Raw genomic sequence first — 17,251 nt, forward strand, 5'->3', positions numbered from 1 at the left:
ATTGCAGGTCATCCCTCCTGATGATACAGTTCCAACTAAAAAGATACCTACTAGAGTAAAAGCTCCCTTCACTCGTGTAAATCAACCCACTATTTTACCTCAGGCTACACCGAAAGGCGTCACATTGAAGGAACCAGCGGAGTTCACAAAATCTGGCTTACAAATTCCTCACATTCTAACCACGGAGAAGGGAAAAGGCAAGCTTGAGGAGGAGCCAAGGCCATCTCACACCATTCAAACTCACATCGATCTAGTTTGGGAAGAGGTAAATACATTTGCCACATCAAAAATCACAGCTTTTGACCGTTGGAAAAGCTTCAGGACCGAAATTTTTGCCAAGAAACTGAAGCACAAATCCCAACTAAAGACGTTTATTAAACTAGAAAAGATAGTTTTGAGGGTAGTTAAAGCTGCTACAATTATTCAAGCACTGGAAAGGAGACAATCTTTCTTTGATCAAATACGGGCTAATCAACTGACTAAGATGGTTAGAAAGTTGAAAGAAAACTACAACCCCACAGGGCCAACTGCATATCAAGATAGAGCTGTGTTCACTCAACTGGATGCAGATCTTAGTGGCCTACAGAGGGAAATAAGGTTTTGGGAACAAGATCAAGAACTTGTTCTTCCAGAAAAATCTTCAGGAACAGAGGAATACAAATCTCTATCACCTCAGCAGAATGAATCTTCTGAAGAACTCATTGCTGAAAAATCAGCCCAGGAGGTTCCACAAACATCAGCCGGGAATCAACATCTGTACTCCGAGACCGAACTGACCTTCGCCAGTATTGATGAAATCATTCAGTCAGTTGCTCAGGAATTTCAAACTGAAGCACATAATCTTGAATCAGTTGATCCTCTGACTGAACAAACAGAACAAGAAGTTCTGGTTACATCTGAAGAGCCAGTTCAAACTTTTATTGCTGAAAAACATTTTCAATCTCCAGTTGCTGAAGAACATGTTCAATTCTCTGATAATGCAGAACAAGCTCAATTTTTTGTTGCTCCAGAAACAGTTCAGCAAGTAACATCTGAAACTGAAGAGCAAACTGAAGTGCTCACTCAGAACCAAGAGGAAACACTCACTAAATCCGTGGAAGAGCAGTTGCCTAATGTTGGAAATCTTCAAACTGAAGAACCACCCCAAGTTTCAGCTGTTGATCAAACAGAAGAACAAGCCAATTATTCTCCAATAGCAGTTACCACAGATAACCCTGTTATTCTAGAACAAAGTGTTTCTGATGCTCAGAAGCAACCTTCTTCATCTCAAGATCAAGAAGAGACAGTTGATCGCACTATGATAATTTTCACTCCACCAGAACAAGTGCCACATCAGGAAGATATAGGAGTCATGTCTCCTGAAATCTCAAATTCAGAAGCATTGTTCGAAGAAATCAACACCATGAAGACAAATATGAATCAAATAATGGATGCCATCAAATCCATTCAGTCAACCCGATACTATCATTCTGTAAAGCTGAATGGATCCGAAGATTTTGTTTTTGCAAAGCTGAAGAATATTCAAGAAGTTGTAACTGAACTCTCAGTTGCCATAGAACACAAGCCGAACAAAGCCACAACTGCTGCTCTTTTCGTTGCTCAAGATGTAATCAACCAACGAGTTGAAAGACTAGAAACATATGTTGCAAACAAAATAGACTCACTGCAAACCTCAATTCTTACTGCCATCTCCAGTATTTCAGCCGATGTCGGCATCTTATCTACTGAAGTTCGACAATTATCTCTCCACATGGCTCAGTTTGACAAAAAGGGGGAAGTTTAGTATGACTCAGAAAAAGCATTGAAGAGCAGTTAGCAGCAGAAAAAGCATTGAAGAGCAATTAGCAGTTTATTTTGAGAACAGTTTTTGTTAAGAAGCAGTCTATAAAAGTTCAATCCTTCAGTTAATATATGCTTAGTTTTGTCAAACACCAAAAATGGGGAAATTGTTGGAAACCGAATTTCGGAGTTTGACAAACTGAAAAAACTAACTGAATTATGAGACAACTGAATATTTAACAACTGAAACCAGCTGAACAAATGAAGAAAACTGATCAGTTGGAAACCGATTAGTTAATATACTCAGCCGCATAAGTTTCAGTCAAAACATATCTCAACTGAATGCTTCTCGGGAAAGAACATTCAACCGACAAAAGGACATAGTAAACAGCAAATGAATATGGAAAGCCGCACCTCAATCATTACAGCATAGAAACAACGTATTTCGGCTACTGCAATTAAGACGCCGTATGACAATCAATGAAGAGAACATTGCCCAACAAATGATGAAGTGGCATTCAACGGATACTAGAATTCAAATGCATATCAAAGCTACCGTTGAAAGAGAAGTATAAATATGACTGAAGAACAGCATAAGATAATGAGACGATCATTCAATCTTAAGCTTGCTGTTACTCTGTCAAAATCTAAGCTCACTTTCATTTGAATTACTCGTAGCAATCAAGGCTACAATCTGAGCTTATTAGCACTCTCTAAAAGCTGTTAGATTCAACTGTGCTAATATCAGTTACGTATTGAGAATATTGTGTAGAACTAAGAGTTTCAGTTTTGGCAGTTGTAAGTCCAAACTGAAGTGGGTCTGTACAAGTGTTGTACTTGATCAAAGTCTTTTAGTGAATATCCTATCCTTGTGATAGAAGGGGTGACGTAGGAGTAATTAAATTCTCCGAACATCCAGAAACAACTCTTGCATATTTCTTTCAGTTTTGTATTCTATCTTTCAGTCAGTTACTTTCCGCAACTACTCTAGTTTAACTGATTGTTATTGACCAACAAGATTCCGAGATTCAGTTTGTCACTAAACTGAACTCAAATATTGTTAAAGAACAATTTTAAGTTTAAGTGTTTATTCAACCCCCCCTTCTAAACACTCTTGTTACGACAATCGATCCTATCACTGTCATATGCTAATTGATACGGGAATTCTACGGTAGGAATGACTGAAGTTGGAAAGACCAAGTTGTTCAACTGGCCAACGGTTGAAAAATATATCAAGAAGAATCGACCAACTAATGAGAAAATAGTCTCTATTAAAACATAGACTGGGGTTGAATTTGTGAAGCAAAAGAATACTGATTCAACTCCCAAAAGAACCAAGAGGAAGCTTGTTCTGAAATCCATCTCTAATGATGAATCAAGGGACGATGTTCCTGTTTCCCAAGTTTTCAAGAAGAAACGGTCTGAAAAACCCAAAATAACTAAGATCAAGATGATTAAACATCTTTCTGCACCACTGGTTCCTCTCCCAATCCCTGCAATCCTTGCAACAAAGCTCAAAGGAACTCAGATTGCTGAATCGGATATCGAATCATCTTTCTCCGAAGTTCCTATCCTCCACCCAACAGACAAAGGAAGAAATTCTGATTGAAGAGCCACCAAAAACCAACTCAATTCATACCGTCATTGTTGTAACTAGCGAACGAGTCAATGAGATCATTCAGAAGAAAATGGAGATGTTTGATCAATGGATTCAATTTCGAACGGTCACAACATTTGACTCATTGATTCAAACTGGTAAGATTCAAACGTTCAAAGCCCAATCCATCACTCAAGATCAACCATCTTCATCATCTGGTGAGCTTACTAAATCTACATCAACTGAGGTACCGGTTGAAACCGTTTTCATAAGTAATGAGGACAACACCCTCCCACCAACTGAAATACTCATGCCAGAGGATACTCCCATTACTGAACAACTCTGCCACCAGGGTGTTCCAGACCTCCTGCCTGCTTCTCACACTATCTCTGAAATTGATGAATCTGCCCAATCGACTCATATCGGCATTTCTGAAGCTCAACCTCTTTCTGTTGAAGAGACCGTGCAATTTTTATCTGACTTTGATAAAACTGCAACCTACAAAGAGAAATCCTCTTCTCCAAAATCTCCTTGTGCTGTTGATCCTAATCAAGGCACTCTCCAATACTCATTGATATAATCTCCCAAAGATCTACAGAAAGACGAGGTGACCATTGTATCTATGCCTACAGATTTTCCTACATCTGATGCTCCAGACGCATAGGAAGGCACGGGCAATGTACCCTTTGCCTCAACTGATGATATTGACAAAATTATTGAGGATATAACTGTTGAACTCCATGAACCTCAGCCATCAAAATCTGCTGGTAAAGCATCTTCTTCTCAACAGGTCTCTTTCAACACCAGATTACTTTCTGATCAAGTTGTATCTGAAGAAGAAGAATTCGTGGAAGAAAATTGCCAGAAAGAGATTTGACTAGACTTGTCACCATAGATCAATCCAATTCTTGCTTTTAACCGCAAGCATTTTGATCTAAAAAAGTCTTTTCAATCAATGAAGTCTGATCTCTGCAAGGACTTTTCTACCATGAATACAAGTGTTTTCCTCCGGCAAGACAAGCATAATTCTTCACATCTCAACATGTGCTTTGAGCTCTCAGGACAAATCACTCGTCTTCAAGCACATGTTGACCAACACATGGATGCCCAAGGAGCACAACTTGCAGAAATTATAGAATTTCTTGTTCATGATGATATCAAAAAGGGAGAAAGAGAGCGACAAAGGGTAATTCAACAAACAGAAATATCATTTATGAAAGAGATGGAAGAAAGGGCCAAAGCTGAACAAGCTAAACAGATCCCAGATCAAAAGACACGTTAATATATTGTACTTGTTTAGTTGTTTATTTTGCTTTAAATATTGTAATTTCATTCACTCAATAAAATACAATATTTTCTTAACATGTGCCTTATTTAAGCTTGCTGCAATTATATGTAAATTGTTGTATAGCCTTGTAGCTGGGTTTTGTCATCACCAAAAAAGGAGAAATTGTTAAGGAATTATTATTACCCAAGAATTTTGGCAATCGACAAAATCAAGACAGCACTTCACTGTTTCAGGAAACAGCTGCATATTTTGTGTAACACAAATCAGCTCTACCGCCTAGCTCAGCATCCGAACAGCTTATAAACCGGCTAGAGCAAAAAGAGTCTAACCACTTAAACAATGGACAGCTGGTTTCGCAACCGGTTAAAAGTAAAGAAGCCTGACCGCTTGAATTACAGACCGCTTATAATTCAATCGTTTGAAATAAAAGAAGCTCGAACTTTGAAGGACTTCTCAAACCGGCTGATTCGAAGATCTCATTAAGAGAGCTATTTATTACTCACTTAATGAAGCACATTATCTGATCGGTTAAGGACATTTAATGGTTTGCACTGCTTCAAAGTAAGCTAGTTTTTACATCAATACCAAGAATGATATGCATTTATAACTAACCCCAGAAAATAAAGATCATTTATATGTTACAAATGTCTGAGGATAAAAACAGTTGCCATAAACGGTAACTTTGAAGTAACTCTTCAAAAAACGGGATTCAAGGTCATCTGTTATTGGAAAAAACACAACAAAACACGTGTTTTTTTTTTTTATTGGAAACTATACCGAAAGTGGTCATGTACATCTTATTTATGTTTTCTTATAAGTCGATATATTGATTCGAAATGATTAAATATTATTAAACATTTATGTTAAAAAAAAAAAGTATTATTAAACATTTAAATATCTCCAGTTCGTTTCCGTGTTCCTAGAGAATCAGAGATGACGGGTGAGAAAGAGCAGGGAATATCAACGGTGAAATCAATTCTGGTGTACCCGATTAAATCTTGCCGAGGAATTTCTCTTCCTCAAGCGCCCATCACTTCCACTGGTATTATGCACCTTCCCTTTGAATTCTTGAAAGATAACTGGATTTATTTGTCTGCTTGCTGCATCTGAAGGATTCAAGTGGGACCGACAATGGCTGATCATCAATTCCAAAGGCAGAGCATATACGCAGAGAGTTGAGCCGAAGCTTGCTTTAGTCCAAGTCTTTCTGCCGGATGAGGCGTTTTCTGAGGATTGGCAACCAAATAGCAACTCATATTTAGGTATGCGCTTGCTTTGGTTTTCTTGGTTTTTTGTTGTCGAAACAGGAAAAAAATGTTTCCAGAATTTGATATTCAAATGCAATAACTTGAGGAAATATATGGTTTATGTCAATATTGATTTGTTTGATGTTTCAATTTGATGCCCTTCTTCTCTCCAGTTTCTTATTTTCAGTATTTGACCTTTGACTTCCGGTTCCTTGTTTTAATTAAGTTCAATAATTCACTTGAATAAATTTGTAATCATCTAATTTATTCCTTGACGTGGTGGGAAGTTGTAGTTCAGAACAACATTTTCATCTACCAAATACGATCCCTAAAAATGAGTTGAGTCACTACAACAAAAATGGCTTTCCGCAGCGCGCATATGAGCTTTCCGCAGCGCGCATTGCACGCTACAAAGTTACAAGCTGTTAAAAGTTCAAGATTATCCGCGGCGTGCATTGTACGCTGTTAATACTATTATTAACGGCGTGCATATGGAAGCTGTTAATACAACTTTCCGCAGCGTGCATGCGTACGCCGTTACTAGTCATAAAAAAACAAAATATTAGCGACGGTTTTGGATAAAACCGTCTCCTATCAGCGACGGTTTATAAATTAAACACCGTCGCTAAAATAGCGACGGAATAAAAAAAAAGACGGTTAAAACTTCGCGACGGTTATAAAAGCCGTCGCTAAATTTTGTGTAAATATAAAAAAAAATTACTTTATAATTTAATAAATTTTAACAAAAATTAAAAAATTAACCAAAAATGGAAACAAAAACAGGTATCTAAATCGAAACTAAAATCATATAAGTATAGAAAAATTTTAAGTGTTGTTAAATAATGTGGAGGAAATGAAGCGGAGATCGGTTTAAATAGATAATTTGCGTTTTGTTGCGACGGTTATTTATTAAACCGTCGCCGATTTCTTTCTATTAGCGACGGTTATCAGTTAACCGTCGCCGATCTACATCGGCGACGGTCGTAGATAACCCGTCGCTAAATGTGTCCTTCAATCGTGTAAGTCGGCGACGGTTATAGATCAACCGTCGCTAATTGTGACCTTAAATCGAAATTCGGACTCATTTTCGGCAGCGTGCTAATAATATGCATGCCGTGAATAATACTATTAACGGCGTGCGATTAATGTACGCCGTTAATATCTGAACACGAATTTTTTTTAAAAAAATGATTTATTTTTAACAGCACACATAAACTTGCACGGCGTTAATAATTCTATTAACGGCGTTCGTTTATTGTGAGCTGTCGTTTATATAATTTATTAATAGCGCACAAAATTGCAAGCTGCAAATATTACTATCCGCAGCGTGCGTTTAATGCACGCTGTCCATAGTAATATCCGCAGCGTGCTTTTAATGCACGCTGTTAATAGTATCAAGTTACTATCCGCAGCTTGCTTTATATGCACGCCGTCGATAGTACTATCCGCAGCGTGCTTTTAAAGTACGCCGTTAATAGTATCAAGTGTAACACTATTAACGGCGCACAGGTCGGTGCACGTCGTGAAAAGTCGTATTCGCAGCGTGCTTTTAATGCACGCTGTTGATGACGTGCTGCGGAAAGTCATTTTTCTTGTAGTGAGTGGGTCTCCATTATGCCAAATGGAAAAGGGAAATTGATGTGAGATCAAAAAGGTGCAAGTCATTGAAAAACTTTTGTACACTCCTGAATGGATAATCAAGCATAAGTTAACACTTAACACTATGGTATTCATTCTTCTTCAGAGGTCAAAGCTCCCGGTATGGATGTGCTGAAGGTTCCATTGGCTAAACCATTGAAAACAGCGGATAATGCCACCGTGTGGGAATGGTGTGGTTCCGCGTTAGATGAAGGAGCCAGTGCCGCAGAATGGTTCTCCACTTACCTTGGGAAATCTAGCAGACTAGTGCGCTTTAATTCTGGTAAAGCAATGAAACTTGCACCCGCACCAAATTTAGTATGATTTATGCGTAACTTGGTCAATCTGAAATGAATAGTTTTTTATAGGAAGATTCTTTTTGCTTCTTTCAACATATGCAATTGAACATTATATGTGGTTCGTGGTAAATTAGAATTGAAGGATAGAACTATAGTTTTGTGTCAAAATTTATATCTGGAGAAAATATGACTAATATCTTGATTTACTTTTGTTTTCTTCCTGCAGATTCAGAGGTTAGGCCAGTGGATCCAAATTATGCCCATGGACACAAGGTTATGTTTGCTGATGGATATCCATTCCTTTTGATATCACAGGTGAATAGCGGGTGAGTTCAACACAACATTTTTCGTGGCATACACTCTTATGTATCGTATGTACATCAACGCAGGGATCATTGAATGCATTAAATGCTCTTCTCCAGGAACCTGTGCCGATTAACCGTTTCCGACCCAAGTATGCACCTGTGCATTTCTCTTTGAAGCATCTAAAAGTATGGATTAAATTGTGCATACATTCATAATGGAGCGATGGCTACTTGCTTTGAACATAGTAATATTCATTGGGCCTAATTATTAGGTTATTGTAAGCAATGTAGTGTTGACTTACATGTTCAACAAAGTCTAATTTATTCTTCTTAAATAACCATGACTTGGGTACACTTTTCTCTGAGCATATTTCTCCGTATTGATTTTGTCACACCCTAGGCCCACGGAAGCACGACCACAATAGACTCTTGGAGCAATTATTTCGTATTTGTCATCGTTTTATAAATTAATTAACTTAAGTTGTTATAGGATTTCATTGTATCTTATTATAAACTCAAATAATCATCCATTTTCTTCTATGTGGGATGGAGTATCACGATCACCCCTACTTCAGGACATGACATCATTGTCGTGGCCTGATTTATCTATCGATCAACACCATGAATATAGAGGTGGCTCCCGTGTATGTATCACTTTGTCTCGGAGGTTCAAGATGTGACTTCTACATACGTAGCATTTTGCCCTGCACAACACTTATTTCCCTAAGTTCATTAGGTGACCGTTTCTGATTCCATACTGTCACGCCTCATGCATAGGCTCACCCAAGCGCGACCATACAATGGACTCCTGTGACAACTACTTTGTATTCGTCCTCGTTTTACGAAAGTGGTTGACCCAAGTTGTTGTAGGAGTCAATTGTATCTCATTATCAACTTATTTAAACATCTTATTCTGGTTCATATGGAATGGGGTATCACATGCACAACACATATTTTGTGTAGTGAAAGTTTCAAATTATGCTTTTGTTTGCAGCATTCTTGTGGATGGATGTTTTTCATTTTCCGAGGATTTGTGGACAGAGATACAGATAAATAAGTTGACATTCCAAGGTGTTAAACTTTGTTCACGTTGTAAGGTAAGTGAACATTCCTTGAGCTCTTTCTCCAGTGATTCCTAGAATCTTGATGATCATGAGTGGATTCAGCAAATTTAACGTGGGGTAAAAATGGGACTGTTGGGATGCAACCAAAGTCCCACATTGGAAGATCTAGAGAAAGATCATGGGTTTATAAGATGGAATGATATCTCCATTGGTATGAGGCTTTTTGGGTGGTTCCAAAAGCAAAACCATGAGGGTTAAAACCCAAAGTGGACAATATCATACCAGTGTGGAGATATCCGGATTCCATTGGTCCTAACAAGTGGTATCAGAGCCATGGTCTAGATCGAGCCATGTGGGTGGAATCCTTGATACCTAAACGAAGGAGGTGAGAGCTCCCGGTAAAAATCCTTGATTAAACTCTCGAGGTGGTTGATGCTCCCGGTATTCATGTAAGGCGTGCGTTACAACGCAGTGAAGTGGAGTAACCTCGATTGGAGGGCGAATAAGGCTTGAGGGGAGGCTCGGACTATGAGAATAATAGTGGAACTTCGTTTGAGGGGAGGATTGTTGGGATGCAATCAAAGTCCCACATTGGAAGATCTAGAGAAAGATCATGGGTTTATAAGATGGAATGATATCTTCATTGGTATGAGGCCTTTTGGGTGGTTCCAAAAGCAAAACCATGAGGGTTAAAACCCAAAGTGGACAATATCATACCAGTGTGGAGATATCTGGATTTCATTGGTCCTAACAGGGACAAGGGGCGATTATCTATGGTGAGCAAAAATATTATTATTTTTTTCAAAAATTATCTGTAAAAGTTCATAGAACTTTGGATTGAGTGAAGGGCAGTCGCCTCCCCTTATGCTCTACCCCTGGCAAATCACTCTGTCAAAATGCAACCTAAAGTATACCTTACGTCCCTGCATTGGTTCCTGCATTCAATATCCCTTCTTACCTGATCGGAGATCATCGTTCAGGTACCCACAATAAATCAAGAAACTGCATTACCCGGGCCTGAGGTTGGCGAGACTCTATCGAAATTCCGTTCAGACGAAATGTTACGGCCAAACAAGAAACAACAAAAAGGAAGGGTGATTAAATCTGTCGAAGAAAAAGATTCTTCTTTTATCCGTACATAGAAACAAAGTTTTTTGAGTACATTCACTTGCACACACATGAAACACGATCGTTATTGGAATGTTATTCGTGTTGGATTGGTTCAGGTATATTTTGGGCAGAACATGGTGTGTAGGGAGTCCCTTGTCCTAGGAGTAGAGAAGAATACGAGCAATACCATGATTATCAAAGTGGGAGATCCTGTATCCGTCCTGAAAATGGTATCTTCTCCTGACATAGCTCCTGCTTAATTTGATTACCTTTTCTTTTCTGTAACATCAGTAATATTAGAACATCAAAACTCATGTGCTATTCATCCATCTTAACATTTGAGAAGCTCTTCTTGGTAATGGCATATCACAACATCGATATGATTAACATGTTAAACAAAACAATGTCAACATCGTACCTATCACTTGTCTAAAACTCTACCTCAGTGTAAATTTTAGATGACTCGTTCTAATTTTTTATGGTAAGATTTTGATATGTTGTTCTACCACTTGAAAGGTCTTGATTTTAGTCATTTTTCTGTGTATGTTTTTCATTTTTAATAGTAGAAAGCCTCACAGTTTTTATTTCTTTTTCGGTTCCGGCCATACCCAGACGTCAGCCGATAATACATGAATCATTGATACAACATACCCTACGAAGGAAGCAAGTATAGGGGTACAAATTATACATACAACATAATATATGCAATTTAGTTTTCGAAAAAAGCTCGTCGGTCTGTATCCTCAAAAAGTTTCACATTATTAATGGTCAAGATGAAATAAACTGTGGGAGAAAATGTCAAAGCTCGAGCCAAGTTTTTGTAGTAGCACCTCTTGGCACATGTTGCGTGCATGTGTGTAAAAAAAATGTTTTGTGTTGAATATTTTAATGTCATGAGAAACATTATAGTAAATTTAAAAAATTTGAAAATCAGATTAAATATGGTAATTATACGTGACATACAAAGTTTAAAAAAATAGTTGTTATAATATTTTTTTACTAAATAAAATTAAAGAATTTTGTAATTTGAGAGGGTCCATTTTCGTCATAATGATGGAATTAAACCAAAATAAATCTCTATAAGAACTAATTTTTTAGATTTCACACATAGGAGATTTTTAGTATGTTGAGTGTTTTAATAGAGTTGTCAAAATGGATCAGCGAGACAAATTATTCTGCATTCCGACACAATCCACCATTTGGCACTGTCACAACTCACCTATTTGGCAGGGCAGAGGGTTCCAATCCTATGAGCTTAAGTATATAATATTTATTAATTTTACATCAATCGAATCATTGAATTTAAATTACAATATTATCCTTATTAAATAATATTATTAACATTTTCGTAATTATTAAAAGGACAAAATGATAATTTACCATCGTATATCAAATTTAATTATTATTATTATTACATTAGATTATCTACATATTATTATTCTATATTTAACTTCAAACGGCACTTAAGTTTTTATTCACACTCTAGAAATAATAATACTTCACCTGAATTTTTTAGTTTATTTCTAGAAGTTTATTTCTAGATAAGATCATCCTTACAAAAAGGTTTTTATTATAAAATTTGTATTTACAATTCGAATTTCACTTAACATAAATTCATCAAAACAATCAAAATAAATTCGAAATTAATAATTTCAAATATCTCGATCCAGCACAATCTCATAATGAATTTACTAAGTATAAATTTATGATGAAATAATGATGAAATATTTTTGTAATCTTGTATGTGTATTTTTTTATTTATAAAAAAAAATTAGTTTAGCATCTATTGCTGTATTTTGACAATAAATTATCAATCTGTTTAATTAAAAACCATATAAATAAAATTAAAACACAAATGATTGTAATGTTCGGTATCACTCATGAAGTAAATAATTCAAAAAAACATTTTGATATTTTAAGTAATTTCATGCCCAAATTACGTACTAAAAAAAATACAATATTTAATTAGATTATCAAATTTTTCTAAAAATAAAATTGGTTGAGTGTTAAAAGTTATCACTACAATAAGATAAAGTTAAAAGCAATCAATTGAAGGGTACTATTAATTTATTGATTCCAACTGACAAATTAACAAATTGCAATTCAGACCAAGATTCTAAAAAAGGTGAATCACGTTGGACCGAAACGCTTCAAACTTTTAAAGTTTAAGAGGGATTGATACAAGTTTAAATATGTTTTAAATTTATAGTTATTAATGGAGTAAATAATTCATAGATATAATAAAATGAAATGTAATTCATTGAATTTGTCCTATTCTAATTCAATTTATTCTATCATTTATTTATTCTATTATGTCATCAATACCTGCTCAATTTAATAGGGCTACTTTAAGAGTGAGTCTCATGTGAAACCGTCTCACGGATCATAATCTGTGAGACGGCTCAACCTTACCCATATTCACAATAAAAAGTAATATTTTTAGCATAAAAAGTAATATATTTAGCATAAAAAGTAATACTTTTTCATGGGTGACCCAAATAAGAGATCCGTCTCACAAATACGACTCGTGAAACCGTCTCACGCAAGTTTTTACCCTACTTTAAAACATTAGCATCAATATCTGTTATAGGTTATAAAGTATTAATATTTACCGAATATTCATCATCGCTACACTTAACCATTCAATATTATACATTACTACCATTGTAAAATTTCTAATTCATGTTTCTATTCTTTTCGTTCATCATTCTTGCTTTTAAAAAAAGTCTTACTTAATCGGTTATTAAGCATCATTGTACATTGCTAGCATCACTTATGTATAGCATCACTTATTTATAAAATCACTAATTTGTCTTCCCTTTTATTCTTATTCATCAATTTTATTTTTAAAAAAGACGCACTTAAGCATATTTAATGACACTTAAGGTTGTTGGAAAATTTTGGTTATGAAGATAGGAAAAAGAAACGTTACCAAACTAAAATTTAGAGGTAAACTGAACTCGGAAACCTAACTGGTTATAAACCTAACTAATGAATAAATCAAGTGTGAAGGATACTGTTAGCTCAACTGATTCTAGGTCGACTGACTAAGCTCCACCGATAGTCTATCAATCAGTCTAAGTAGTGATTAAGGATAAGAGTCAATTGATAAATCATTGCATATTTGTTGATCAATGATTAAGGTTTAGAGTTACAGTAAGAGTTCTGCATATATCAGAAAAGACGATGACCTGGAAACAAGGACATCCTTATTCATGAATAGACATTGCTTAAGTCCTGCTGAAGTAGGTTATTTCAAATTGCTTCTAATTACCAAAGTCTTTTAGTGCAAACATTCTGCGAAGAAGAAGGGGTAACGTAAGAGTTTTGAAATCTCCAAACATCTAGAAACAATATCGTATTCAGATTACCTTTTTCTTTTATTTTTCTCAATTGTCTTCACTCATTTCTATTGAGTCATTTGTTCAACCAATTTTAGTAATCTACTTCTGTACATGTCAAATGATTGACTTGCTGAAAACTCTACTGACAAGCACTAAGTTTTAGTGTTGCTAACTCAACCGAAATATATTTTTGGCTAAATTTATTCAACTTAGTCTAAATTTTTGCTTCGATCCTAACAAGTTGTGGGGCCCTTAGCTCCTAATCGTTATTACAATGCAATCTGATTAGGGTTAAGTAATTACAGCGGAAAACGAGTTTAAAAATTCTTTACGATGAGCCCAAATAATTTTATTTAAATACTAAAAATAGTATTTAATCTCAACTCATAAAACACGTCCACACGTAATCACAACCAATCACATACAAACATCTCATATCCTCGGGACATGCCCCGGTATATAGATACATATACATATATACTGGGAACAAGACATAAACATAAACCTCAGCCCAAGCTGTTGCTCCCACCAGAAGTACCCTCTCCGGTCTCCTGATATCCTGGAGTACCTGCCATTGTCCACACACAAAGACAACAACAGCCCCCCTTGGGGGTGAGCAAAGCTTCGTATGGAACAACCAATCATATATACCACATATATCTAAACAATGATATATGGTATGCAATGCATGTATGTCGTGGAGGTATCAGGTCAAATGCCCATCCACTGAGCACATGTCAGAATCAATCGAATCGCTATCAAATCAAATCAATGCTCGAGCTGGCACACCTGCCGATATGGGAATACACGTATGATAGCGTCGACGAAGCGCCATCAATCCCACATCTCATATCCAATCATATGGGGCCACAATAGTCTATGCTTTACGGGTCATATAATACCGGCATAGCGATTGTGTTCACAAACCCCGGAATCCAATCAAATCATATCAGGGTATCCAAGGATCATAGCTCAACGTGTATGTCATGTATCGATGTATGCATAAAATGATGTGTGTTAACAAAACATTTATTTTATACATCGATATCTCAAATCTCAATGTCATGTATGCCACATCAAATCATCAAATAGGCACATAGACACGTATTCCAATCCAATCAAACCGACATATATCATATAATACAGATACCTGTCGTATGTTACCCGGTCGCAACATACCTCAATTCTTCGTTCCAGTCGATGTAGCTTGAAGATATCAGTATAATACTTTATCTACATCAATAACATACTACAAAATCATTAATATGAGTTTCAAATATCACTAAAATGCGCAGATTTTGAAAGCCGATCAATAATCACCCAAATAGCATCACAGCCCTTGGGCGAACGAGGTAAATGAGTCACAAAATCCATAACAATATGCTCCCAATTCCATTTCTGGATTTCAAGACTATGGAGCAATCCTCCAGGTTTCATTCTCTCGGCTTTCACTTGCTGGCAGACCAAGCATTTAGAAATAAACTCAGCAATGTCCTTCTTCATACGTTTCCACCAGAATTGAGGTCTCAATGTCAAGTAAATCTTCCGACCTCCGGGGTGAATACTGTATTTGCTACAATGTGCTTCTCGAAGAAGGGCAGATTTCAAATCAGCATTATCAGGGACTACCAGCCGACCATTAAGTCGTAAAGAACCATCAGAAAAAAATCTGAAATCCAGACTGATGTCCTGCAGATACGAGTTCTTTCGACTTCTGAATATGAGCATCACTTCGTTAAGCCTTTCGTATTTTAGTTATCAAATTCAGCTCAATTTGCAATGGTGAGACAGTGACAGAATTCCAATTCGAGTGAAAAGTCCAACAAGAAGTACATATATCCTCGTGTACTTTGGCGACATTGACAGAAGCTAAAACAGAATCATAAACTTTCCGGCTCAAGGCATCCGCAGTAACGTTCACCGATCCAGGGTAATACTGAATCTCACAATCAAAATCCTTCAGGAGATCCATCCACATGTGTTGCCTCATATTCAAATCAGATTGAGAAAAGAGATATTTCAGACTCTTATGATCCGAATAGATAACAAACTTTTCTCCGTACAAGTAATGGCGCCAAATCTTCAAAGCAAACACAATGGCAGCCAATTCGAGATCATGAACAGGATAACGTGTTTCATGAGATTTCAATTGACGAGACGCATAAGCAACCACTTTGCCATGTTGCATCAGAACACAGCCCAAACCTTTACCAGACGCATCTGTACACACCACAAATCCTCCGGTACCTGAGGAAATAGTAAGCACAGGTGCTGTGGTTAATCTCGTCTTCAATTCAAGAAAACTAGCTTCACATTCATCTGACCAAATGAATCTCTGATTCTTCTGTGTCAGTTGAGTAATAGGTTTAGCTATCTTCGAAAATCCTTCAATAAAACTACGATAATATCCAGCTAAACCCATGAAGCTACGGATCTCAGGAACATTCGTAGGTCTCGGCCAATTCAATACAGCTTCGACATTCGCAGGATCAACAGATATGCCATGTCTCAAAATGACGTGGCCCAAAAATACCACTTTGTCCATCCAGAATTCGCATTTGGACAATTTAGCATACAAATGACTAGTACGAAGAGTTTGAAGTACCAGTCTCATATGTTCAGCATGCTCCTTTTTCGATTTCGAATACACAAGAATATCATCAATAAAGACGATAACGAATCGGTCAAGATAATCTCGAAAAACACGATTCATTAAGTCCATAAAAATATCAGGAGCATTCGTGAGACCAAAAGGCATAACCAAGAATTCATAGTGGCCATACCTCGTAAAAAGAGGTTTTGGGCACATCTTCGTCTCGAACTCGTACTTGATGATACCCAGAACGAAGATCACTCTTCGAGTAAACAGAAGTACCCTGAAGCTGATCAAATAAATCGTCAATACGAGGAAGTGGGTACTTGTTCTTCACAGTAGCCCGATTCAGTTGCCTATAGTCGATACACATTCGCATCGTACCATCTTTCTTTCGAACAAATAAAACTGGAGCTCCCCAAGGTGATACACTCGGTCGAATACATCCCTTATCGAGAAGATCCTGTAATTGTTCTTTCAATTCTTTCAATTCCAATGGTGCCATGCGATAGGGAGCTTTAGATATAGGTGCAGTCCCCGGCACAAGATCAATACTAAACTCAACTTCTCGATGAGGAGGAAAATCAAGAATCTCATCGGGAAACACATCTGGAAACTCTTTCGCAACAGGAATCTCAGACAAGGAAGACTCCTTCTTCGACATATCAATAGCGTAGATAAGATAACCCTCATCTCCGCTAGTCAACAATCGAGACATCTCCAAGGAAGATACCAATGGAATTTTGGCTTGGGAACCCTTGCCATAAAAATTCCACTTGGGTCCATCAATAGGTCGAAATCGAACCACTCCATGACAACAATCAACAGTAGCTCGATTCGTCATCAAGATATCCATGCCAACAATACAATCAAAGTCGTGCATTGGGAGGACAATCAAATTCAAAAATATCACATTATCCTCGTATATTAATACACAATTATGCACAACTTTCTCAGACATAATAATCTTTCCTGCTTCGGAGTCGC

The 17,251-nt window shown here is 36.8% G+C and overlaps 1 protein-coding gene across 2 annotated transcripts; it reads left to right on the forward strand.

Annotated features, from left to right (window-relative positions):
• The first annotated feature begins 5,543 nt into the window (after positions 1–5,543).
• Positions 5,544–10,859, forward strand: LOC140815176 (uncharacterized). 2 transcript variants are annotated; one of them, XM_073174292.1, is made up of 8 exons: positions 5,544–5,706; positions 5,777–5,926; positions 7,656–7,832; positions 8,075–8,163; positions 8,238–8,302; positions 9,148–9,250; positions 10,198–10,311; positions 10,444–10,859. In XM_073174292.1, the coding sequence occupies exons 1-8, from the start codon at positions 5,598–5,600 to the stop codon at positions 10,585–10,587; spliced, it is 951 nt and encodes a 316-aa protein (XP_073030393.1). In that variant the 5' UTR covers positions 5,544–5,597; the 3' UTR covers positions 10,588–10,859. The 2 variants fall into 2 exon arrangements, with proteins under 2 accessions (XP_073030393.1, XP_073030394.1); XM_073174293.1 differs by lacking the exon at positions 8,238–8,302 and having other exon boundaries at positions 8,075–8,174.
• Positions 10,860–17,251: the final 6,392 nt, after the last annotated feature.

Source organism: Primulina eburnea, chromosome 15 (genome assembly GCF_022965805.1).
Source record: "Primulina eburnea isolate SZY01 chromosome 15, ASM2296580v1, whole genome shotgun sequence".
NCBI classification, from domain to species: domain Eukaryota; kingdom Viridiplantae; phylum Streptophyta; class Magnoliopsida; order Lamiales; family Gesneriaceae; genus Primulina; species Primulina eburnea.